The sequence below is a fragment of the Mandrillus leucophaeus genome, unplaced genomic scaffold (genome assembly GCF_000951045.1).
Source record: "Mandrillus leucophaeus isolate KB7577 unplaced genomic scaffold, Mleu.le_1.0 Scaffold207, whole genome shotgun sequence".
Lineage (NCBI taxonomy): Eukaryota > Metazoa > Chordata > Mammalia > Primates > Cercopithecidae > Mandrillus > Mandrillus leucophaeus.
In genome coordinates this window covers 4359749-4381642 of record NW_012102110.1, presented here as the reverse complement: position 1 = coordinate 4381642, position 21894 = coordinate 4359749, and the positions used below count along the sequence as shown (strand labels likewise).

The following is a 21894-nucleotide window of genomic DNA, read 5'->3' as shown; positions in this document are numbered from 1 at the left end:
TCTTCTTGAGGAGTATCTTAGTGGTGTTCTCTGTATTTCCTGAATTTGAATGTTGGCCTGTCTTGCTAGGCTGGGGAGGCTCTCCTGGATAATACCCTGAAGTGTGTTTTCCAACTTGGTTCCATTCTCCCTGTAACTTTCAGTTACACCAATCAATCGTAGGTTTGGCCTTTTCACATAGTCCCATATTTCTTGGAGGCTTTGTTTGTTCCTTTTCATTCTTTTTTCTCTAATCTTGTCTTTGTGCCTTGTTTCAGCAAGGTGATCTTCAGTCTCTGATACTCTTTCTTCTGCTTGATTGATTTGGCTATTGATACTTGTGTATGCTTCATGAAGTTTTCATGCTGTGTTTTTCAGCTCCATCAAGTAATTTATGTTTCGTCTAAACTGGTTATGCTAGTTAGCATTTCCTGTAACCTTTTATCAAGGTTCTTAGCTTCCTTGCATTAGGTTAGAACATGCTACTTTAGCTAAGAGGAGTTTGTTATTACCCACCTTCTGATGCCTGCTTCTGTCATTTCATCAATCTCATTCTCCATCCAGTTTTGTGCCCTTGCTGGAGAGGACTTGCGATCATTTGGAGAAGAGGCATTCTGGTTTTTGGAATTTTCCGCGTTTTTGTGCTGGTTTCTCCTCATCTTTGTGGATTTATCCTTTTTGATCTTTGAGGCTGATGACCCTTGGATGGGGTTTTTGTTGGGGGATATTTTTTGTTGATGTTGTTGTTGTTGCTCTCTGTTTGTTAATCTTCCAACAGCCAGGTCCGTCTTCTGCAGGTCTGCTGAAGTTTGCTGGAATTCCACTCTAGACCCCATTCGCCTGGAGGCTGCAGAACAGCAAATATTGCTGCCTGCTCCTTCCCCTGGAAGCTTTGTCTGATGCCAGCCAGAGATCTCCTATATGAGATGTCTGTCAACCCCTGTTGGGAGGTCTCTCCCAGTCAGGAGGCACAGGGGTCAGGGACCCACCTGAGGAGGTAGTCTGTCCCTTAGCAGAGCTAGTGTGCTGTGCTGGGAGAATTCCCCCTGTCAGGATCAGCTGCTCTCATCAGAGCCAGCAGGCAGGAAAGATTAAGTCCGCTGAAGCTGTGCCCACAGCCACCCCTCCTGCCAGGTTCTCTGTCCCAGAGAGATGAGTTTTATCTGTAAGCCCCTAAGGCTGCCGCATTTCCTTTATAGGTGCCCTGTCCAGTGAGGAGGCATCTAAAGAAGCACTTTGCCACACTGTGGTGAATTCTACCCAGTCTAAACCTCCCAGTCTCCTTAGCACTGTCCAGGGAAAACTGCCTACTACAGCCTCACTGATGGCAGGCCCCCCTCCCCTCACCAAGCTTGATCATCCCAGGTCAACTTCAGACTGCTGTGCTGGCAGTGAGAATTTCAAGCCAGTGGTTCATAGCTTACTGGGCTCCATAAGAGTAGGACTCCCTGAGTGAGACCACTTGACTCCTTGGCTTCAGCCCCGTTTCCAAGGGAGTGAACAGTTCTGTCTTGCTGGGGTTCCAGGCACCACTGGGGTATGAAAAAAACTCCTGCAGCTAGCTCAGTGCCTACCCAAACAGCCGCCTGGTTTTGGGCTTGAAATCCAGGGCCCAGGTGGTATTGGCTCACAAAGGATCTCCTGATCTGTGGACTGCAAAAACTGTGGGAAAAGCATAGCACCCGGGCCGGGTAGCACAGTCCCTTACACCTTCCCTTGGCTGAGGGAGGGATGTCCCCCGGCTCTTTGCACTTCCTGGGTGAAGTGATGTCCTCCCACCCCACTTCTGCTCACTCTCCATGGGTTGTACCCACTGCCTAACCAGTCCCAATGTGTTGAACTGGATACCTCAGTTGGAAATGTAGAAATCACCCACCTTTTGCGTTGATCTCACTTGGAGCTGCACACTGGGGCTGTTTCTATTCAGCCATCTTGGACCCTCCTCATGCCCCTAGATATCTACCCAAATGAGTTGAAAACATGTTCACACAAAAAGCTGCACTTGAATGTTTATAGCAGTTTTACTCATAATTCCAAGCAATTGGAAGCAAACTAGAGGTCTTTTTAGAGTTTTTCTCTGTATTGACCTACCTTTCTCTCTATGCCTTCTGATATGCAGCTAAGACTATATAAAAATATAATAAAATTAAAGGACTTTCAAGGTAGAAACCAAAAAAAAAAAAAACCAAATAAGGTAAAGAAGAAATAAAGGGACAGAATATTGCTAGAGTTCTTCTTGTAAACATTAGAAACCACTCTAACAAATTTAAACAGAAAAGGAATTTATTAAAAGCGATTACATAGCTTGTAGAACCCCAGGATAACCAGATTTGGGGTTGAATATATAGCTAGGAATATCTAAGTCATTCTGCTGGAATGGTTTCAGAAGAAATCATCTGTGTATGAATAATAAGCTTACAGGACATTGGTCTGAGATCTCCACTCCTGCTCCTTCTAATTCCTTGATGTCTTCCAACAAAAAGTTAGCCATCTTTAACACAAAATAATTCTACACAGTGGCTGCTTGCTTATTTTTCTCTTTTTGAAAAGAAGCTTGCATGGGAACATCTGCTTGACAGTCTTTTGCCACCAGGTTGACTCTTCACTTTGAATCTAATTTTATGTCTTTATACCTCTTCCTGGTACCCTGAATCCCCTAACTAGGCAATTGTTTCCAGACTCTTAATAATGGTTTCTTAATGGGTTCCCAGTGAATCTCCTGGGCTAACTTTAAAAAGAGGGAGGTGTCGGCTTATTATTGTTAATGCACTAACCTAAGTATAAAATGTATTCATTTGTTCCTCAAAATTCCTCATACAGATCTTAAAGTGGATCTCACTTTTTTTTTTTTTTTTTTTTTTTGAGACAGAGTCTTCCCCTGTCGCCCAAGCTGGAGTATAATGGTGTGATCTTGGCTCACTGCAACCTCTGCCTCCCAAGTTCAAACAATTCTCCTGCCTCAACCTCCCAAGTAGCTGGGATTACAGGCACACACCACCACACCCGGCAAATTTTTTGTATCTTTAGTAGAGACGGGTTTTCACCATATTGGCCAGGCTGGTCTCGAGCTCCTGACCTTGTGAACCCCCTGCCTCAGCCTCCCAAAGTGCTGGAATTACAGATGTGAACCACTGCGCCCAGCCGGATTTCACTTTCTTTTGCTTTTACTTTCTATATAATTACCACCAGAGCAACTGAATCTGAACGTATCAATATTGTGTCTTGTCCCTAGCTGAAAAAAAGTTAGCATTTGTGGGTATGGTTAAGAAAATGATTTATTTATGATGGTATGAATTCTTACATTTGATAATGCTAAAGACTTTATATATTTTATATCAGAAATACCATTTTAAAACAGAATCTCCGAATATGCTGTCTTGCCTAGAGAGTTGGAAGATTTTGTGTTCCTTTTGTTATTTTGTTTGTCTAGCTCACAGAAAATCACTGCCTTGTATTTTTCTAAGTCCAATTATATCTAATACTTTATTTTACTAAGAGTCTATGGCCAGATTCTCTATAATAATTTATAACCTATAAATTATTTTAAAGTAGTAGTATTGCAGTTATTACTTTTATAATACGTGAGTTGAAAAATTCTGTCATACCTACAGCATTCGACTTAAGAGTCTCAATGCCAACACAGATATAACTTCCCTGGCAAGGAAGGTGGTTGAAGAATGTAAACTCATTCATCCTTCAAAACTAAATGAGGTAGAACAGCTGTTGTACTATCTACAGAACCGCCGTGATTCATTGTCAGGAAAAGGTAAGTAGTAGAATTCCTGGCTTCCTAATGCAGATCCAAAGTTGTTTATAGTTTGTCAAACAACTATAAACAAAAGTTTATCAAACTATTGATATTTGATTTTGGGTAGGTTTTTTTCACCAGTGCTATGAATGAGTAAACAACAAAGAATAAACATTAATTGCTTTCATGGTAGGCTTTATATTAGATGCTTCCACATAAAATGGTCTAATTCTTTTTTCATGTTTTGTGTATGTACACATATACTGAAGTAAGAATAAAAAAGGAAATGTCTGTCATATTGATTCTAGAATAATAAAAGGAAAGAATTTGGGGCAGAAAACCTATTTTCACTGCACCAACTAGACTGATACTTTATAAGCTTCTTTTTTATATTTGTTTCTCATTTGGATGGATTATGTAAGTGTTAAAATATATATCATATGCCTTAGACTATCCAACGGATATAACTTTCATGAATTATTTTTCTTTGTTTCCTTTTTTTTTGGCAGCAGCAGCAAGAAAAAAGTTTAATTTGGGGGTCACCAAACTAGGAGATGAGAGAAAACCTCAAATCCATCTCCCTGAGAAGTTTGGGGCTAGAGTTTTTAAGGATTTTGGATTGGGCTGAAGTGTGGAGATTGTTGATTGGTCAAAGAGTGTAAGGTGAAGTAATGGGACAGGATGATGAAGAAGCTGTATTCTCATGCTGATTTCTTTCCTCTATGAGGGTCTTCCGAGGTGTCAGCTGTTTCACTGCAACTCAGGGTCTGAAAAACATTTTAAATGATCCTTAAGCAAAATCCTTATGATTCTTAACGTCAGAGATCCTGTCTGTAAGAACAATGGGGATGTAAATGGTCAGTATGTAGTGCTATGTGACTTTAGCAGCAAGGTAATGAGCCAAAGTGTAGCCTAATTAATGCTTAGTTATAACTATATTTCTGTCTGGAACAGAGTTCAAGTCAGAAGAATGGAAGAAAATTTTGAAAATGTTAGTTTGAAGACTTGTAGCCAGGAAAGAATTCAGGTTTAGTTCAAATTGTAGAAAACAATAAAAACCCAAAAATAATAGACAAGGCTAGAATCTAGTAACAGGTATACTATTGTTTCTTTTGAAACAAAATTTTTATCTCTAGTATGCCATTTCTACCAAAGACAAATTATAGTAGGACCAATTTATTTCCAAAATAAGTCTTATTATACTTGGCCTATTTGCATAAAGTATGGCAAGAATATTGATTGGCCATATAGGCTCTTTTAAGTTGACTTTGCAGGAACTTTTCCATAAGGAATCTTAGTTTAGACTTTTTGAAAGCCTCAAGGTTAGCTAAACCAAGGATTTATCCATGCCTGCAGACACCTGTATGAATTGGGTGAACTCATTTCTTGTGGAGGTCCCAAAATAACTTGAGTTTTCTGGATCTGTTGAAAGTAACATTTTTTACTTATCACAGGTGAGGAACCCTAAAAAGAAACTACATAGACAAGGTAGAAGGCTAGTCTTTCCGAGGGGCTTTTATTGGCTCTATAAAGTCAACATCAATTCCTCAAAGCAGTTTAGTCATATCTGAAAATATGCCAATCCAGTCAAAGCCTTGGTAAAGTAACCAGCATCTGCAATTATGTCCTGCTACAAAAGAAAGCAGATTCTTATTGAACTTATGCAAATAACTATATTGCCATAAAATAATACTTATGAATGAAGTTTCCACATTTGTGAGAACTCAGGTAGAAAGGCGAATTTTGCTCATAAAGATGTACTTTACTTGTCGTAAGCTATAAATAGCTCAAAAGAAAAAAAAAAGTTTTCTTGACTCGTCTTCAGTCAGAGTAGCCAACTTCCAAACAGGATGTTGTCTGTTCACCTTGGAATTGCCTTTCATAAATCAGGCAGCTCTTTGTCAGTCAGGTAAGAGCTGTTTAACGGACACCGTAGAATCCTGCAGCTTCTCACACAGTTTCAGAGTCAATCCTGGGGAAAAAGAGGCTCCCTGCTCATGAGTGTCTCCTCCTCGAATTTCCCAAGTAGCATGATCATATACAAAGTATCTCCATTTTATTATGGAGCTCTTCTGGGCACTGCTGTCCCCAGTTAGACTGTTTCTGACATTGCCCCAAATAGCATGGGTATTTCAGATGTCATGATCATTGTATGTCCTTCCATCATAGGATGTCTTCAGTTAATGTCCTGTAACAAGGCAGTAAATGCCTCTTAAGTGGAAATTCTCTAGTCCAGAGTCACAGCAGTCATCACTGGGATGTGCTCACAGACTTTTGCTATAAGCCTCAGTAAACATTCCACAAAAGGCTATCAAGTGGATAATTTGTTCCTACCAGCACTCCAGCTTCTATTCCATATTCTGTGGGCTCGGGCAATCTTACTGGTTCCCATTGTAGTATGTCCAGTTAATTATAGCTTGAAGGGCAGATTTGCATGCCTTCAGTTTTATAGTACTAGGTAGAGAAAACATCCCCTAGTCAGATACAATATCCATTTTCATAAGACATTTAGGTAAAGAATACACAATTACTTACAAAAAGCCTATATAAACATTTCAACTTTGATAATCCTATCCACCCTTAATTTTATGTTCTGGTCCTGGCAATTTCTCTTCACTCCCAGACCATTTTACCCTCTCCTGTGAAAAGAGATTTGGGTTCCCAGCAGAGGGTTTAGCTAAAGGACCAAGGCTTTTTAGTCAATCTTTATGTTGATTAGTCACCTCAACATCACCCTAGGCAATTGTTGGTCAGTTTTCTCATACTGATCTTTGTCTTCTGATTTTTAAAAAAATGTCTCCAATTGGGGTAAGTACAGAAAACTAATTTGGTACCCTTTAATATTGGGGGAACCAGCAATTAAGGCCTTTGTTTGAACGCCATCAATTTCCATTTTATTCATTCAATTTCTTAATAACTGTCTAAAGATTTTCATTCTGCTGGGATGAGTCCCCTGACTCTCCCCTTTTCTTTTCCTCTTAGTTTTACTCCTATCAATGTTTTCTTCATTCGTCATATTTCTTAATAACTGTTTAAAACTTCCCATCTTCCTGGGATGCATCCTTTGACCCTCCCCTCTACCCTTCACCATTCCCTTGTTAACGAACCTCATATTTTCTGTTAGCATCTGTAAGACCCATGAGGAGAAGCTGACCATGACCTGGGTAATGGGCATATTCAAGGGGTGAATATCCCTGTCATCATAATGCCAGTCCCATATGGCTTGCATACAAACCACATTAGCTGCTTCATCTGGGGTACTCCACTTGGCAGTTACAGGTAGAGTCAGACAGTCCCCTTTCTTAGGGTAAAGAGACCTTACAGTGGCTTTTATCCAATTCATTAGGCTAACTCTTTCCTCACTAATCATGTCCTGTTTGTCTGGTTCATGTATAATCATTTGCAATTGTTTAATTGTGAGTAGTGGGTACCATACCAACCCAAACACGTTCTTTCACTCTGCAGCATTTAAAACCAAAGACACTGCTCCCAAATTAGTTACTCTCATAAGCCATTTCAGTATAGTTTCCTCAGGGAGCTGATGATATTAATCTATAAAATAAAAAGGTGGAGGATAAGGAACCTTTGATTCCTGTGTGACCATGTGATCATCCATGGCATGGAACTGCAGCTGGGCTGTGCCCAATTACTAAAGGTAAAAGTTACAGTGAATTTGGAGATGGATACAACTTCTGGGGACTTGGTTCACTGGATGCATAAGGAAATGCAAACTAATATGAAAAAAACATAATATTCAGTTCCTTGCTTGTTGTCATCTATACTGGCTAAAATGACAGTAAAACGGATTGCTGGTTGGGCCTTAAGTCTAGAGAAAGCTTAGATGTGGGTCTGTGTGAGCTCAGGTCACTAGCCTCGAAGCTACCCGCAAAAGCAGAAAATTATGTCAGGGCAATAGAAAATGCCTCTGTGACCTGTGTTCTCCAAGAAGGTAGCCAATGTGGAGGAAGAGCAAAATAAAGTAATTATTGAAACCAGAGTATATAGTGTAAAGGAATTGTTCTATTTTATAGAGCTCACTCGGTCACAGGTCAAGTTTTCAAGGACATAAAACAAGATGAGAGGAGCCCTCAGTTAGTACCTTTTCTTTATGAAGAGCACAGAAAGACAAAGAAAAGATTATTTCTGGAAAGAAAGGGAACAATATGAATATTAATAAACCAAAAAGTACACCAGAGTCAGTATTTCCCAAGACTAGTCATACACATCTTTTTCTCCTATTAATCAAAACCTTGCAGGAAACTGATTTTTTTACCTTTTGCTCAGCCAGATTCTACACAGAGAGATCAGGAGCCTGACTGGTAAACGATTCTTACTACCCTGTTGCCCCCTTGTTGGGTTCCTGGATTCTCTTAAACTGTGGCTTCCAAAAGAGCAGAGCTTTGATCACCCTGCTTGCTGATTATGAAAGAAAACAATTTTCTTTGTTTTCATGGGTTCATAGGTGAAAGCTGCCCAGTTTTGCAAGATAGAATCCAAGGGGCTGCTTGAAGTAGGAGGGATCAAGTTAGCATTTCCTGTATCGACCGAGAGAAGATTACAATACACACATAACAAAGACAAACACCAGTTACTTGGCTCAGTATCCAAGTTTTAACCTAGCAAAACAGATAAAACAGACCCCCCCCCTTTCCACTTGTTAAGCCCACTGAACTTCTGCTAATGTTTCCTTCTGGGTTCCCCACACACAAACAGGACAAGATAAGAACAGACATGAGACCCCAGTAAGTCAGAACTGTAAAATCAGGTTTCATAACTGAAACCAAATCATCCAGGAGTACTCCCCCCAAACATTGCCCTTTGTTCTCCTTCCAATTGGGAAAATCCCCCTTAAACAGGGCCCTTTTTACAGATTAGGAAGTGTCAACAGGACCTCTGAAGAGGCAACAGGACCTTTAAGGAGGCCAACTGATCAGGAGAAGGCAAAAGGGATGTCGATTGCGCTTGGGAATACTTACCGGAGAAATCTTTCCGATTCAGAAACTGTTTCTCTACTCCAAGCAAGCTTATGTGAAGGTCGGCAATGCCTTGCTGGCAAGGGAGGCAGCAGAGACAGCCCCTGGCTTAAAGAAGCCAGGCAGCCACTTGGATTCATCTCTGGGCCTCTGAAATGTCAAGAGGTCACCGAGCCACAGGCAGATGCCCACGATGGGTATCCCTTTATGAGTTCACCACTAAATTGTAACCATACCTGGCTAATTTTTTACATTTTTTGTAGAGATGGGAGTCTCACTGTGTTGCCTAGGCTAGTCTCAAACTCCTGGGTTCAAGTGATCCTCCTGCCTCGGCTTCCCAAAGTGCTGGGATTACAGGCATGAGGCACTGTGCCCAGCTGGTGCTCTTAAAATAATATATCAGTGCTGAAGTTTTGATTGGACTAAGTAGGAAAAAAAAAAAAATTTTGTTTGGAATTTTTTCAAATTAGTCTCTCTTCATATACAGCAAATAAAATGCCTTGTACTTAATATATACTTTTATTAGCTGTGAATACAGTGTCTAACATAGATGGTCAACATATATTTGTTGAATGAATTAAATGGTTGTAAATTTATTTAAAAGCAAAAAGGGCCGGGTATGATGACTCACGCCTGTAATCTCAGCACTTGGGGAGGCCGAGGCGAGCAGATCACGAGGTCAAGAGATCGAGGCCATCCTGGCCAACATGGTGAAACCCCATCTGTAGTAAAAATGAAAAAATAGTTGGGTGTGGTGGTGCATGCTTGTGACCCCAGCTACTCAGGAGGCTGAGGCAGGAGAATCGCTTGAACCCAGGAGGCAGAGGTTGCAGTGAGTCAAGACCGTGCCACTGCACTCCATCCTGACAACAGAGCAAGACTCCGTCTCAAAAAAAAAAAAGCAAAAATAGACATTTTGAATGTGATTGCTTCTAATCACATACCTGGCATTGTTAAGTACTATGTAGATAAGGAAAATATTATCAAGGAAAATTTGTATTAGGTATTTTGTTAATAGAATATTCTTGTTAAGATGTCTGTAAATGATGAGAGATCACATAGTCCAATAAATCCAAGGAGAAAAGCAAATCTGGTAGTCTTTTAAGATCTGTGTCTACTTATTGTAGGTTGTACAGTATAGTTAAAGTTGATCTTTCCTAGTGCCAAATTAATATAATTCTGAAGGCATTTAGAATAAAGTATCTTTGAACCAGTAAAAACTCTTTCACTGTGTTTTCAGGGCAAATCAGTGGTTTTACCTTGCTCCCCAGAAATTAGAGGAATATGAAAAAATGTTCATGTCATCATACATGGATAAAATAATTCAAATCAATATTTTCTCTATGTGGGTAGAGTATTATTAATAATTGAAGACATAGGAAATTCTTTAGGAAGTGTATATTAAATATACACTTTTTTTTACACTACTGGTTTTCTTTGTTAAAATTCTTTTACTTGGCAAGCGGTATTCCAAAGCCAGAAATCTTATCTTAAAAGCAATTGAAACAATAATACTTACTTGGTTGTGTAATTCATTACATTCAGTGATTTTTTTTTGCATAATTAAAACCACTGTCTTAGTAAATTATCTGTCTGAAGCAGAATTAAGCTGTTGAGAATGTATGATCTTACATAGAATGAGTGCTGTCCTCTGAAAATAATGACTAATTCTATCATATATTTATTTGCTAATTATGGAATCAAAAATTTTGATGACATTCTAACTTACTTTAATGTACATACATTACTTAGACTTATAATCCAGATCAATAAAGTATTTGATAGTTTTTTTGTTAAAAAATTAAATTATGCCATTAATTAGATAATTCAGTATAAACGAATGGCTCAAACTTGTGTTCAGCACCTTTGGATAACTCTTTATTTGGGAATAAGTGGGGATTTAATTAATATAAGTAATAAATGTTTGCCTTTTAATTTATGATATTAATTTTACTTGTTAAAAAAGAACCAGTTAACAACTATTCTATATCTTAGGTTTTAAATTTACCAATTTTTATTTCTTTCTGCTTTGTTAATTTTCATTTTAGTTTTTATATTACTCAAGTCATACTTTTTTCTTTGCCTTATTGATTTTCCTATTCCTACCTTAAATTTGAATTAGGAAGGGAAAGAGAGGATACTTAGAACAGACTATTTTGCTGCTTGTTGGCAAGTCTGACTGTATACCTTACATACCCAAAAAGTTAACCAAGGAGGAAGTTGGTGATATAGATTTTATTAATTTATACTCTCCTTGATATCCTCATTTGATCGAATTGATTATATATGAGCATTTTTATACATTGAAAAGAGATTATTTCATAAACTGGTTTTAATATCCCCAGTTTAGCTAGAATTAAACTCAGCTGCTGAAAATAAAAATTACCTAGAAACCCTAAAAACCTAATTCTCCTTATTTAAAAAAAAAATCTTGTTACAGAGAAAAAAGAAAAATCAAGCAAGCCTAAAGATCCACCTCCTTTTGAAGGAATGGAGGTAAGACTGCATGCGTTCTGATCTAATAGAGGACTGAATTATAAGATATTGCCTTTTTCCATCAATAATACACACAATCACATTAAGCATGTGGTATTTTTTAAAAATGACTGAACTCAGGTACCTGAGAAAGCTAGAAAACCATTATTTAATTGAAAAAGACAAAAAGTATTGGTTCTGCTTTTTTTTTGCGTGATCTCGGCTCACCACAACCTCTGCTTCCTGGGTTCAAGCGATTTTCCTGCCTCAGCCTCCTGAGTAGCTGGGATTACAGGTGCGTGCCACCACACCCAGCTAATTTTTGTATTTTTAGTAGAGACGAGGCTTCACCGTGTTGGTCAGGCTGGTCTCGAACTCCTGACCTTGTGATCTGCCCGCCTCGGCCTCCCAAAGTGCTGGGATTGTAGCTGTGAGCCGCTGTACCTGTGGCTGGTTGTGCTTTCTAAGCAATTAATTTTGGTAAATGATGGGCAAAAATGTTTACATATTCTTATTGTAATATGTTTTGAAATATTGTTTAATCTAATATAGTAGATACAAATATTTTTTATTACATTTAAGATACTTTATATTGATAAACAATTTTTAAAGTTTATATACATCTCATTTTATCATGGGGTTTTGTATTAGAGTCCTAGGTCTAAAGATCTAAAATTTCCCTATCCAAAAAGATGGTTACTATGAGTTCTTTGGAAATTTCTGTATTGTTATATCTGTATTGATCACAAAATATTATTTCTTTGACAGTGGATCTGTTGAGCATTGTTGATGAGTACTTTCTGCTTCTTCCTTTGTTTCAGATTGATGAAGTTGCTAACATTAATGACATGGATGAATATATTGAGTTATTATATGAAGATATTCCTGACAAGGTTCGGGGTTCTGCTTTGATCCTGCAGCTTGCTCGAAATCCTGATAACTTGGAAGAACTACTATTAAATGGTGATTACCATAAAACATGTTTAATCATAATAGATGAACAAGTTACAATTATATATACAAAACTTAAGACTGCATATATTTTCCAGCTTTTTATTTCTTTCTACTCAGATTTTTTAAATTGAGAGCATAGCATTTAAATATTCTCCGGAGAATTCACAAACCGTTTAATGTAAACAAGGAAAATTAAGCATTAATGGTACTATACCTTTTCTTTCTTCTACTCTGGGAAACTCTTTTATTGTTTCAATTAGAATATAAGATCAAACTACAGACATTTGCATAAATATATATATCATGTTTTATTAAAGTTCCAGTATTAGTTTTTTCTCAGTAGCACAGGGAAAGCTATTAATCTTTGCAGTTCCATTGAGATTGAATTTCACATCAAGTATTTGCTTTCCTTTCACTGGAAGTACTTGGTAGTAACAAGAAAAGGAGATAGAATGTTTTTAACACCCTTTTCTCAGTAATACCACTATAGAATCATTTTTGTTTTGTTTTGTTTTGTTTTTGTTTTTGAGACAAGGTCTCCCTCTGTTGCCCAGGCTGGAGTGCGGTGGCACGATCTCTGCTCACTGCGACCTTCGGCTCACTGCAACCTCCGCCTCCCGGGTTCATGTGATTCTCCCGTCTCAGCCTCCTGAGTAGCTAGGATTACAGGCATGTGCCACCATGCCCGGCTAATTTGTGTGTGTGTGTGTTTAGTAGAGACAGGGTTTCACCATATTGGTCAGGCTGATCTGAAACTCCCGACCTCAGGTGATCTACCCGCCTCCGCTTTCCAAAGTGCTGGGATTACAGGCATGAGCCACCGCACGCCCTGCCTATAGAATCATTTTAAATCCATAGTTTTCTGATTATACATTTATCAAAAACAAAATAGGAAAGATGTGTTTATTATCTGGTTTGCATTACATGAGAGAGAATGCCTTTCTGGTTGTTGCCAAATACCTGGATAAAATAATTCAAATCAATAGTTTTCTCAATCAGTATTTTCAAATAAGTATTTCAAATGCCTTTTCTGCTATATGCTTGCTATTCTTTTATGAAATAGATAATTCTTGAAAACTTATTCTGTGGCAGGTACTGTTCCATATTTTCATGGAATTGTTTTAGTGTTCCCTCTCCTTCTGTTCCATTGGTTTATTTGATTATTTACATACCGATACCACACTATTGTTGTGTTGTTTTTTATTTTGACTTGAACTTTAGAATATGTGGGAAAAAATGTTCCAAATTGCTTTCTTTCCCCAAGAATTGGCTTTACTGGTCTTGCACATTTGTCTTATATACTTTGAGATTACTTCATCATATTCTGTGAAAAGTCATAATGGGATTTTGATTATGATTGCATTCAATGTAGAAATTAATTTGGGATTGTCTTTTAACCTCTTGTAAACTATATTTTCTTTTAGCTGTTTCTTGGTAAACTGTGTACAACTCCTGTAACTGTATTTTTATTGAGATGTTTCTCTATTCTGTTTTAAAGGAGAAAAATGAAATAAAATTTTGCAAATAGGTCACTAAACCTATGCCTAAATTTATGACATTATAGAACAGTTCTGTATAGGCTAGTATTTTAAGAAATACTATTTTCTCTGGATTATAATGGTCAAATACCTTTGGGAATTACTAGATTGAACAAAGCTATACTGGATTCTTTATTAAATAGGACTTTTGGGAGGCTTTGCATGTTAATATGCATTGCCAACCTATTTACATGACTCCAAAATAATTTTTTTCAAAGCATATACTATTCCAGTTCTCTGCATTGTGAATATGAATAATACTGTGAAATGCTATCATAGGATGATTTTTAATTTGCTAAAAAATTTGTCACTATGTGGATTCATAACTAATACAATTAATTTTTGTTCATAGTCCGAATAGCCAGAAAGCTCAAATATGGAACATTTTCATTGCCATAATAAATACTTATAATGCAGTCCATAAAGTACTATTGTAAATCCTGAGTATCTATTAAAAACAGTGGAATTATGATTTTTATATTTTAACATACAGGTATTTTATTTTGTTTTAATTATTTTAAGAATTAGTATGCCATGTACCAACCCAATTTGAAACTATGTCATTAATTTATAATTTTCATTTCCTGAAGAGAAAATTTTAGCAGAAATGCTTATTAACCTACCTGAAAGTTAATTTTGTGAACGCTTTTTGTTTTATTTGCAGCTATTAGCATAAATTCAGTGTGATACTGAAATATTAAATTTATTTTTCTGTGTATAGATTTTATTTGGTTTTTAATTTACTTTAATGGAACTAGTGTTAGTCTACTAAACTGCTCATTTTTTTCTAGACTTATTCAAGTTTTTTTCATATTATCAAATACATTAAATCAGATGTTAAAAAGAAAAAAATCAGTACTGCAGTAGTAAGAGTACAGTTCTTAATCTTACAAATTAAGATTGCAGTTCTTAATTTAAGATTATTAAATTAAAAAATGAAAAGCTTTTTATTTTATTGTTACCATAATATATATTATGTCACTTTATCTAAATCATATTTGATTACTTCTGTGTACAGTATATACTTGAAGTAGCATGTTACGTATCTTTAAGTAAAGTTACATTTTAGTTTTAAAAGTAGCTGTCCGTATTGGAAAGAAGCATACTACTTTTTGTCCCAGTTCTATCTTAGCTTTGTTATTTATTAATAACTAGACATTTAAAACCAATCACCCTTTATACCAGAGCAAGGAGAATGATCATTTCGGTACTTCTCCTTTTTCTTTAGAAACTGCCCTTGGTGCATTAGCAAGGGTCCTGAGAGAAGACTGGAAGCAAAGTGTTGAGTTAGCTACAAACATAATTTACATCTTTTTTTGCTTTTCCAGGTGAGTATAAAAATTATTAAATCAAATGACTACTGTATCTCTATTGCTGTTTGTGTCATTGATTCAATTTGTAGATCACTCGTTCTCTCAGTTTCTCTGTGTGTCTGCCTATGCTGTACCGCTAAATTCTTATTCTTGTTTCCCATTTTCTGTCTTGCTATCTGTTATTCTATCTTTCATTTAGTCTATACTCACTCATGCCTCAGTTTCCTTATGAGTAAAATTTGGATAGTAATAGTCGCACCCTCTTTGGATAGTTTTTCGGATTAAATGAATTAAAAATTAAAATGCTTAGAATAAGACCTGACCCACAGTAAGTGCTCAGTAAATTTTATTGTTATATATATGGATGTATGTGCAAATACATACTTATTATGTATTCATATTTATTATTTATACACATATATCCTTAAGAAAGATGTTTATTAAAATGTTATGAAAAGTTCTAGCCAATTCCTAGAGAATTGCTGCTTCTGTTCTAAAAATGTGCTAGTATTAGCAAATAATTGTTTATTGAATAAATACTTGGATGAATGAATTGTTTAGAAAACATATGTAAAACCTAATTACTAGTACTTTACTAATTGATGTCAGTTTTACACAATAAATAAAATGTATGTCTAGTATTGATACATTATTAGTTTTGTTAGACAATAATCTAAAAATCTATTGTGAATATCTGAGTAGTTAATATGGTGGTTAGTTACAAAAAATGTCTACTTTCTAACTTCTTAAAAATAACTGTATTTTAGGTAAGGGTAGTGTGATATATTTAAAATAATTTTATAATCTCAAGTCTTCCTAGTAGTGTATTGTTGATATATCTTTTAAAATATGTATATCAAATTTATTTTCTACATGGTTTGTACCGTTGATCACCAAAAACAAATTTCCTGTACCCATAAAATGTATTCTTTTAAATATATATTAAAATGTCTTCTTTAAAGCTTTTCTCAGTTTCATGGACTTATTACTCATTATAAAATTGGAGCTCTGTGTATGAATATTATTGATCATGAGTTAAAAAGACATGAGCTTTGGCAAGAAGAACTTTCAAAGAAGAAGAAAGCTGATATCCTTTTAGGGTGGCATTTGAACCCTCTTTTGCCTTTTGCTATAAGCTTTGGATGGGTGGGATGGTTTTGTTCTTTTCTTTTTTCTTTTTTAGAATTGTTAATTGCATTACTTGGAAACAATGCAGGAGTGTGTTATTGAAGGTTAAGAAGTAGATTGAAACTGTCAAAATGAATACAGTTTGACATTCACTTTTTGTCTTTTAACAACCTTTATTAGTTAATGAGGTAGAAGGAGCAGGTAGTAGTTGTGTCGGGTAACTTAGTAGGTGAACCTCTAAAGGATTACATAATTACATCCACTATGATCTTTTGGTTAGTTTAAGCCTAGTTCACTGCTACTACTTATATACTTCTATGTGAGTACTAAGGTGACTTTGATTAGAATTGGTGTAAATTTGGTGATGAACCTAAAGGTTCTATTTTTCTAGGAAAGTGCAAAAATACTGTTGTTAATAAATAAAAATTTGAAAGGCCTATAGAATGATAGAACCTGTGAAAGAAAACTTAGGTATCTGTTTTAACCTATCTTGCAAATATAAAAATCTTTTCTGCAACTTCCCTGGCAAATGGCATTACATCGGCTCTTCTTTAACAATGTCAATGCTTATCTATTTCACCCATTCTGTGGTTTAGCATTCTGTTTATTATAATAGTCTTTTGCTTAGTGCACTGAAGTCCATTTCCCAATAACTTCTATCCATTGGTTCTAGTATTGCATACCAAAGCAATATGGAATAAGGATATTCCCTTCAACATCATAATTCTTCTCATATTTGAAGATATTTATCATATTTTAGCCTCTACAACTTAATGCTTCTGGATCGGAGGCCCCTGGTTTATTCCTATCTGTTCAAACATGATGTGTTTTGTAGATCAACTAGGCATGCTGGTAACTTTCCTTTGAATCACGTGTTTATTGTGTCTTTTAAAAAGTGAAAACTTTATTCCTGTTGTGCAGTGTATCATACATTTTTAACTCTGCTTTGTGCAAAAGTGGACCTTACTTTTATATTAATTTTGGCCTCCGGAAACCCTGAGGCTTCAATTTAATCTGTGTTGTAATAGGTTAACTCAGGTTATTGTGTACAAAATCTCTCAGACTTTTATTATTGTCACATGGAATTCCAAGATGCTATAAAATCCACACCACACACAAGCTTTGACTTTTCTTAATTAGAATCTTTTCAGGTTTATAAATTTCCTATGCATACCATAAACTTCTGGCATCTAGATTGACAGTGACTCAACTACATCGACAACCCAAGAATCCTAGAGACTTTACATCAGTTCTGGAGTCCCAAGACTCCTGAATGCTTCAGTGATATCTAAAATTTATTTAAACTGGAGAAGTATGCAGGGAACCACTAGTGGAACTCTTTAGCAATCATGAATTTGCATTTTGTGATTGTTTGGTGACAAGAACTGATATCTTAGGACATACTGTATTTCTATATCAGATACCATTAATTTTAAGATTCACTATTGTTTAACCGCTAGGAGAGGAACATATGCTTTCAATTAAGCTATGACACATCATGGATTATAAGACACATCCCATTTTGGAGATGTTAAGATGTGAGGAAAATGTGTCTTAGACTCAATAGATTATGGTAATTGAAGGGATATAAAAATTACATCAGAATTCTGGTCATTTCTCCTGACATGTTACTATTTTCTTATGTCCTAAATTTCTTTGTACTTTGATACAAGTGGTATTCAACAAGGTTAGCTGCATTGACTCATATTCTGGGGTCATATGCTTGACTCACATGCTGAAATAACTGATTATTTTTGCAAGGTGTCCAGGGGACGATTTGGGACCAAAAGATGTGATTTTTAAAATTTGTTTACCTTTAAGTTTGGACTAGTTCTTTCTTGGCATCTCTAGTCTGAAAAGGCTGCTACAAAAGCTTTAGATTTAATCTATATCCTTTAAATATTCTGGGCCTCTGTCTGAAGTAAAATCCAGTGTTCTTAGTAAATAAATCATTCTCTGAGGCAGTAATATTTTTGGTTCGTGGACCCACTTGATAATCTGTTGAAAGTTATAGATTTGTGCACCTACATAAAATACTCACATACAGTTTCTGGGAATTCAAGTATTTGGTGAGGTTCAAACATCTATATGATGTTAGCTGTGGGCTACATTAAAAACAAGTTTGTTCACCCAAGGACTCCTAGGGAATCCATGAGCACTTAGATAAGAAGTGCTGTTACAGCACAATTATTATACAGAGAACATTTTAGTTAAACTTTTGGTGAGACAAATAACTGGATAAAGTTGCATATAAAATCTAATAGTGCCGTTGTTCATAGAATTTATCAGTAGATTTTTTTTGCTTCAGTGAGTATGGATGATCCTTAACAAGTTGTTTACTTGATGAAGACCCTGAAAATCAAACCTTGAGAAAGGATTATGAAAAAACCTTTAAAAAGTACCAGGGGCTTGTGGTAAAACAGGAACAGCTATTACGAGGTATGAATTCCTAAGCAATGAGGAAGGCAACAAAGTACTTACTCTAAATACATTTGTTTTGTTCACTTTTTTATCATACCTGTAAAGCTAATGTGAGAATAACTGAAAGTTCTATAAATGTTAATATGCTACAAGTTCGTCTGTCTTTAGCATGGGTAATGTTTTAAATTTCACTCTACTATTTTTCCCCGTTTAGTTCCTAAATGTTTATATACTTATTATTTATTTCCTAAGAAAGGATTTTTTAATCTAGTGTGTGACCTTTTCAATGATAACAATCTTTGTCTCTTCAACCCTAACTTACTTGTTTTATAAAGTGAATTATTTTATTGCTTTCCTAGGAAATTGATATAAAAATTTTAAAATATTTCTTTTGTTTAATAGAAAAGAATTCCTTGTCTCTAGCTTTATTAAGAGATTTAAAACTTCAATAGTATGGTTTTTTGGTTACTGATAAGATGTAAAATCTTATGGTGGTTAGTGATAATGACATGGCACTTTTAAGTGTGAATTTAATTCCTGGTTTCTACTTGACTATTTGATGATTCATGTAGTTAATTGGTGTTTGACTAACTTTGTATGTGGAAATACTTGTTAACTCCCAAAATATTTTCATCCTGTGAAGATTATTAGCAATTTTAACTACACTGAGTTTTTTAAATATTTGAAGCCAAGTAATTTAGTTCAGCCTGTTGGAGAAAATGTCAGATTTTCAAAAGTTCATTTTAAAATATGCTAGAAAATAATAGGTATTATCTATGTTAGCATGTAATCCAAAATGCATCAGATCTCAAGAAAGCAATTGTTTTCGTGTAAAAGTTTCGAAGAACTAATTTGACTTTTTTAACATGCAAAAGTTTAAGCTCTGTTTCTAACCAAATATTTTATTTATGCAGATATTGTATACTCTTAACAGCTTTATTGAGGTATAACTGATAGATAATAAATTGTATAATTTTAAAGTATATAATTTGATAAATTTTAACATATGTAAATACCCATGAAATGGTGACCATAATCAAGATAAAGTACATATCCATCACTCCCAAAATTTCCTCATACATCTTTGTAATCTCTCCCTTTCCTTCTACCTTCTCCCTTCTTCCTCAATCCCAAGTCATCATTGATCTGCTTTCTGTCACTTTAGGCTAGTTTGCATTTTCTAGAGTTTTATATAAATGAAATCATGTAGTATATATGTGTTTTTGTGTTTTACTCAGCATAATTAAAGATTCATTCATATTATTGCATTTATCAAATAGTTATTAAGTAGTATTTCTTTGTATTCACCTGTTGATCATTTAGAATATTTCCAATTTTTGGCAATTTTAATGCTGCTGTGAACATTTGTCTACAAGTCTTTGTATGGACATACACTTTCTTCTCTCTTAGTTAAATACCTCATGATGGAATGGCTGAGTCATATGATAGGCGTATGTTTAACTTTGTAAGAAACTGCCAGATGTTTTTCTATAATAGTCGTTTTTGTATTCTCACCATGAATGTATGTGGTTTTGATTTGAATTTCTCTAGTGACTGATTATGTTGAGCATCTCTTGATGTGCTTATCTGCCATCTCTTTGTTTGTTGAAGTGTGCCTTCATAATTTTTGCCTTATTATTAAATTGGATTGTTTTATATATATATTCTTTACATGTTTTGGATATAAGCATTTATGCAGATACATGATTTCATTCTCCTAAAGTATCTTTTTAAGAGCAGAATTTTACATTTTTATGAATTCCAACTTAGTGTTTTTTCGATCGTGGTTTTGGTATTGTAGCTAAGAAATCCTTTCCTAACCAAAGGTTACAATTATTGTCTCTCATGTTTTCTTCTAGAAGTTGTATAGTCTCAGTTTGGTTAAGCCTATAATACATTTTGAGTTAATTTTTGTATATGGGGTGAGGAATGGATCAAAGTTCTTCATTTTTTTTGCATATGAATAGCTAATTATGTAAGTACTACTTTTGAGAACACTATCTTTTATCTACTGAATTGATTTATATCTTTGTCAGAACCATTTGTCCATATGTGTCATGCCTATTTTTGGGTTTCTATTTTGTTCTGTCCATCACTTTTGTGTGTTTTGATGCCAGTAGCACAGTGTCTTCATTACCATAGCTTATAGAAAATTTTAATATCAGATGCTTTTAGCCCTACCAATTTTTTATTCTATTGATTTCTACTTTGATCTTTATAATTTTTTTTCTTCAGCTTACTTTGGGTTTAATGTGCTCTTATATTTTTGGTTTTTTTTTTTTTTTGGTTTTTGGTTTTTTTTAAGATGGAAGCTGAGGTCATTTATTCAAGACCTTTCTTCTCAAATACAGATATTTAGTGCTAAAAATTTCCCATTAAGCACTTCTTTGATGGCATCCCACAGATTTTCATATGTCCTGTTTTCATTTTCATTCAGTTTAAATACTTTCCAGTTTCTCTTTTGGTTTCTTTTTTGACCCATGGGTTATTTAGAAGGGAGATCTTTTTTTCCCAAATAATTGATGTTCAAGTCTTTACGTATGTTGATGTTTTCCTGTAGTTTTTCTATTGTTGAGAGAGTAATATTGAAATCTCTGACTATAATTGTGAGTTATTTATTGCTCCTGTACTACTACCAGTTTTCACCACGTTTTTTTTTTTGTTTTGTTTTGTTTTGTTTTGTTTTGTTTTTTGAGACGGAGTCTCGCTCTGTATTTTTGAAGCTCTCTATTCTTGGGGACATAAAGATGTAGGATGTAGATGTACTATTGATGAATTGTCCTTGTTATCAGTATGAAGTGATCTTCATCATGGCTGGATATATTTTTTTGTCTAAAATCTACCTTTTCTTATGTTAATCTACTTCTTGTGACTAGTGTTATCATGGGATATATTTGTCTATATATTTTTAATATATTTATGTCTATATTAAGTGTGTTTTTTTATGAACAGCATTTAGATTGGCTTTGCATGTGTGTATGTGTCTTTTTCCTCCTTTTTCCTTCTTGTCCACCTTCATATGAATTTGAGACTTTTTAAAATTCTATTTTATTTCCATTGTTAGCTTAGCTATAAGTCTTTTGTTATTTTATTGATTGCTTTAAGGTTTATATCACACATCTTTAATCATAATTACCTACAAGTGATACATGTTTAACTTATCATAAGTTAAGTCTGCTGTCAAGTATTTTGTGCCATTTCATGCTTAGTGTTACAATCACTTCTTCCCTCTCCCACCTCTATGCTAATACTAACATTTATTATACTTATACATATGTTACAAACCCTATCACAAGGCCAGGTGTGGTGGCTCACACCTGTAATCCCAGCATTCTAGGAGGCCCAGGTGGGCAGATAACTTGAGG

General features: G+C 35.2%; 1 protein-coding gene across 5 annotated transcripts in view; it reads left to right on the top strand.

The window, feature by feature from the left end:
* Positions 1-21894, top strand: part of KIFAP3 (kinesin-associated protein 3) — a 182303-nt gene that overhangs the window by 31520 nt on the left and 128889 nt on the right. For 4 of the 5 annotated variants that reach the window (XM_011979959.1, XM_011979960.1, XM_011979962.1 and 1 more), the window contains 6 exons: positions 3591-3745; positions 11141-11196; positions 11997-12138; positions 14896-14995; positions 15943-16067; positions 18449-18547. In XM_011979959.1, coding sequence (XP_011835349.1) covers positions 3591-3745; positions 11141-11196; positions 11997-12138; positions 14896-14995; positions 15943-16067; positions 18449-18547 — 677 coding nt within the window. Of the gene's footprint in view, positions 1-3590; positions 3746-8597; positions 8762-11140; positions 11197-11996; positions 12139-14895; positions 14996-15942; positions 16068-18448; positions 18548-21894 lie in introns of all 5 variants that reach the window. The other variant, XM_011979963.1, reaches the window with a different exon arrangement.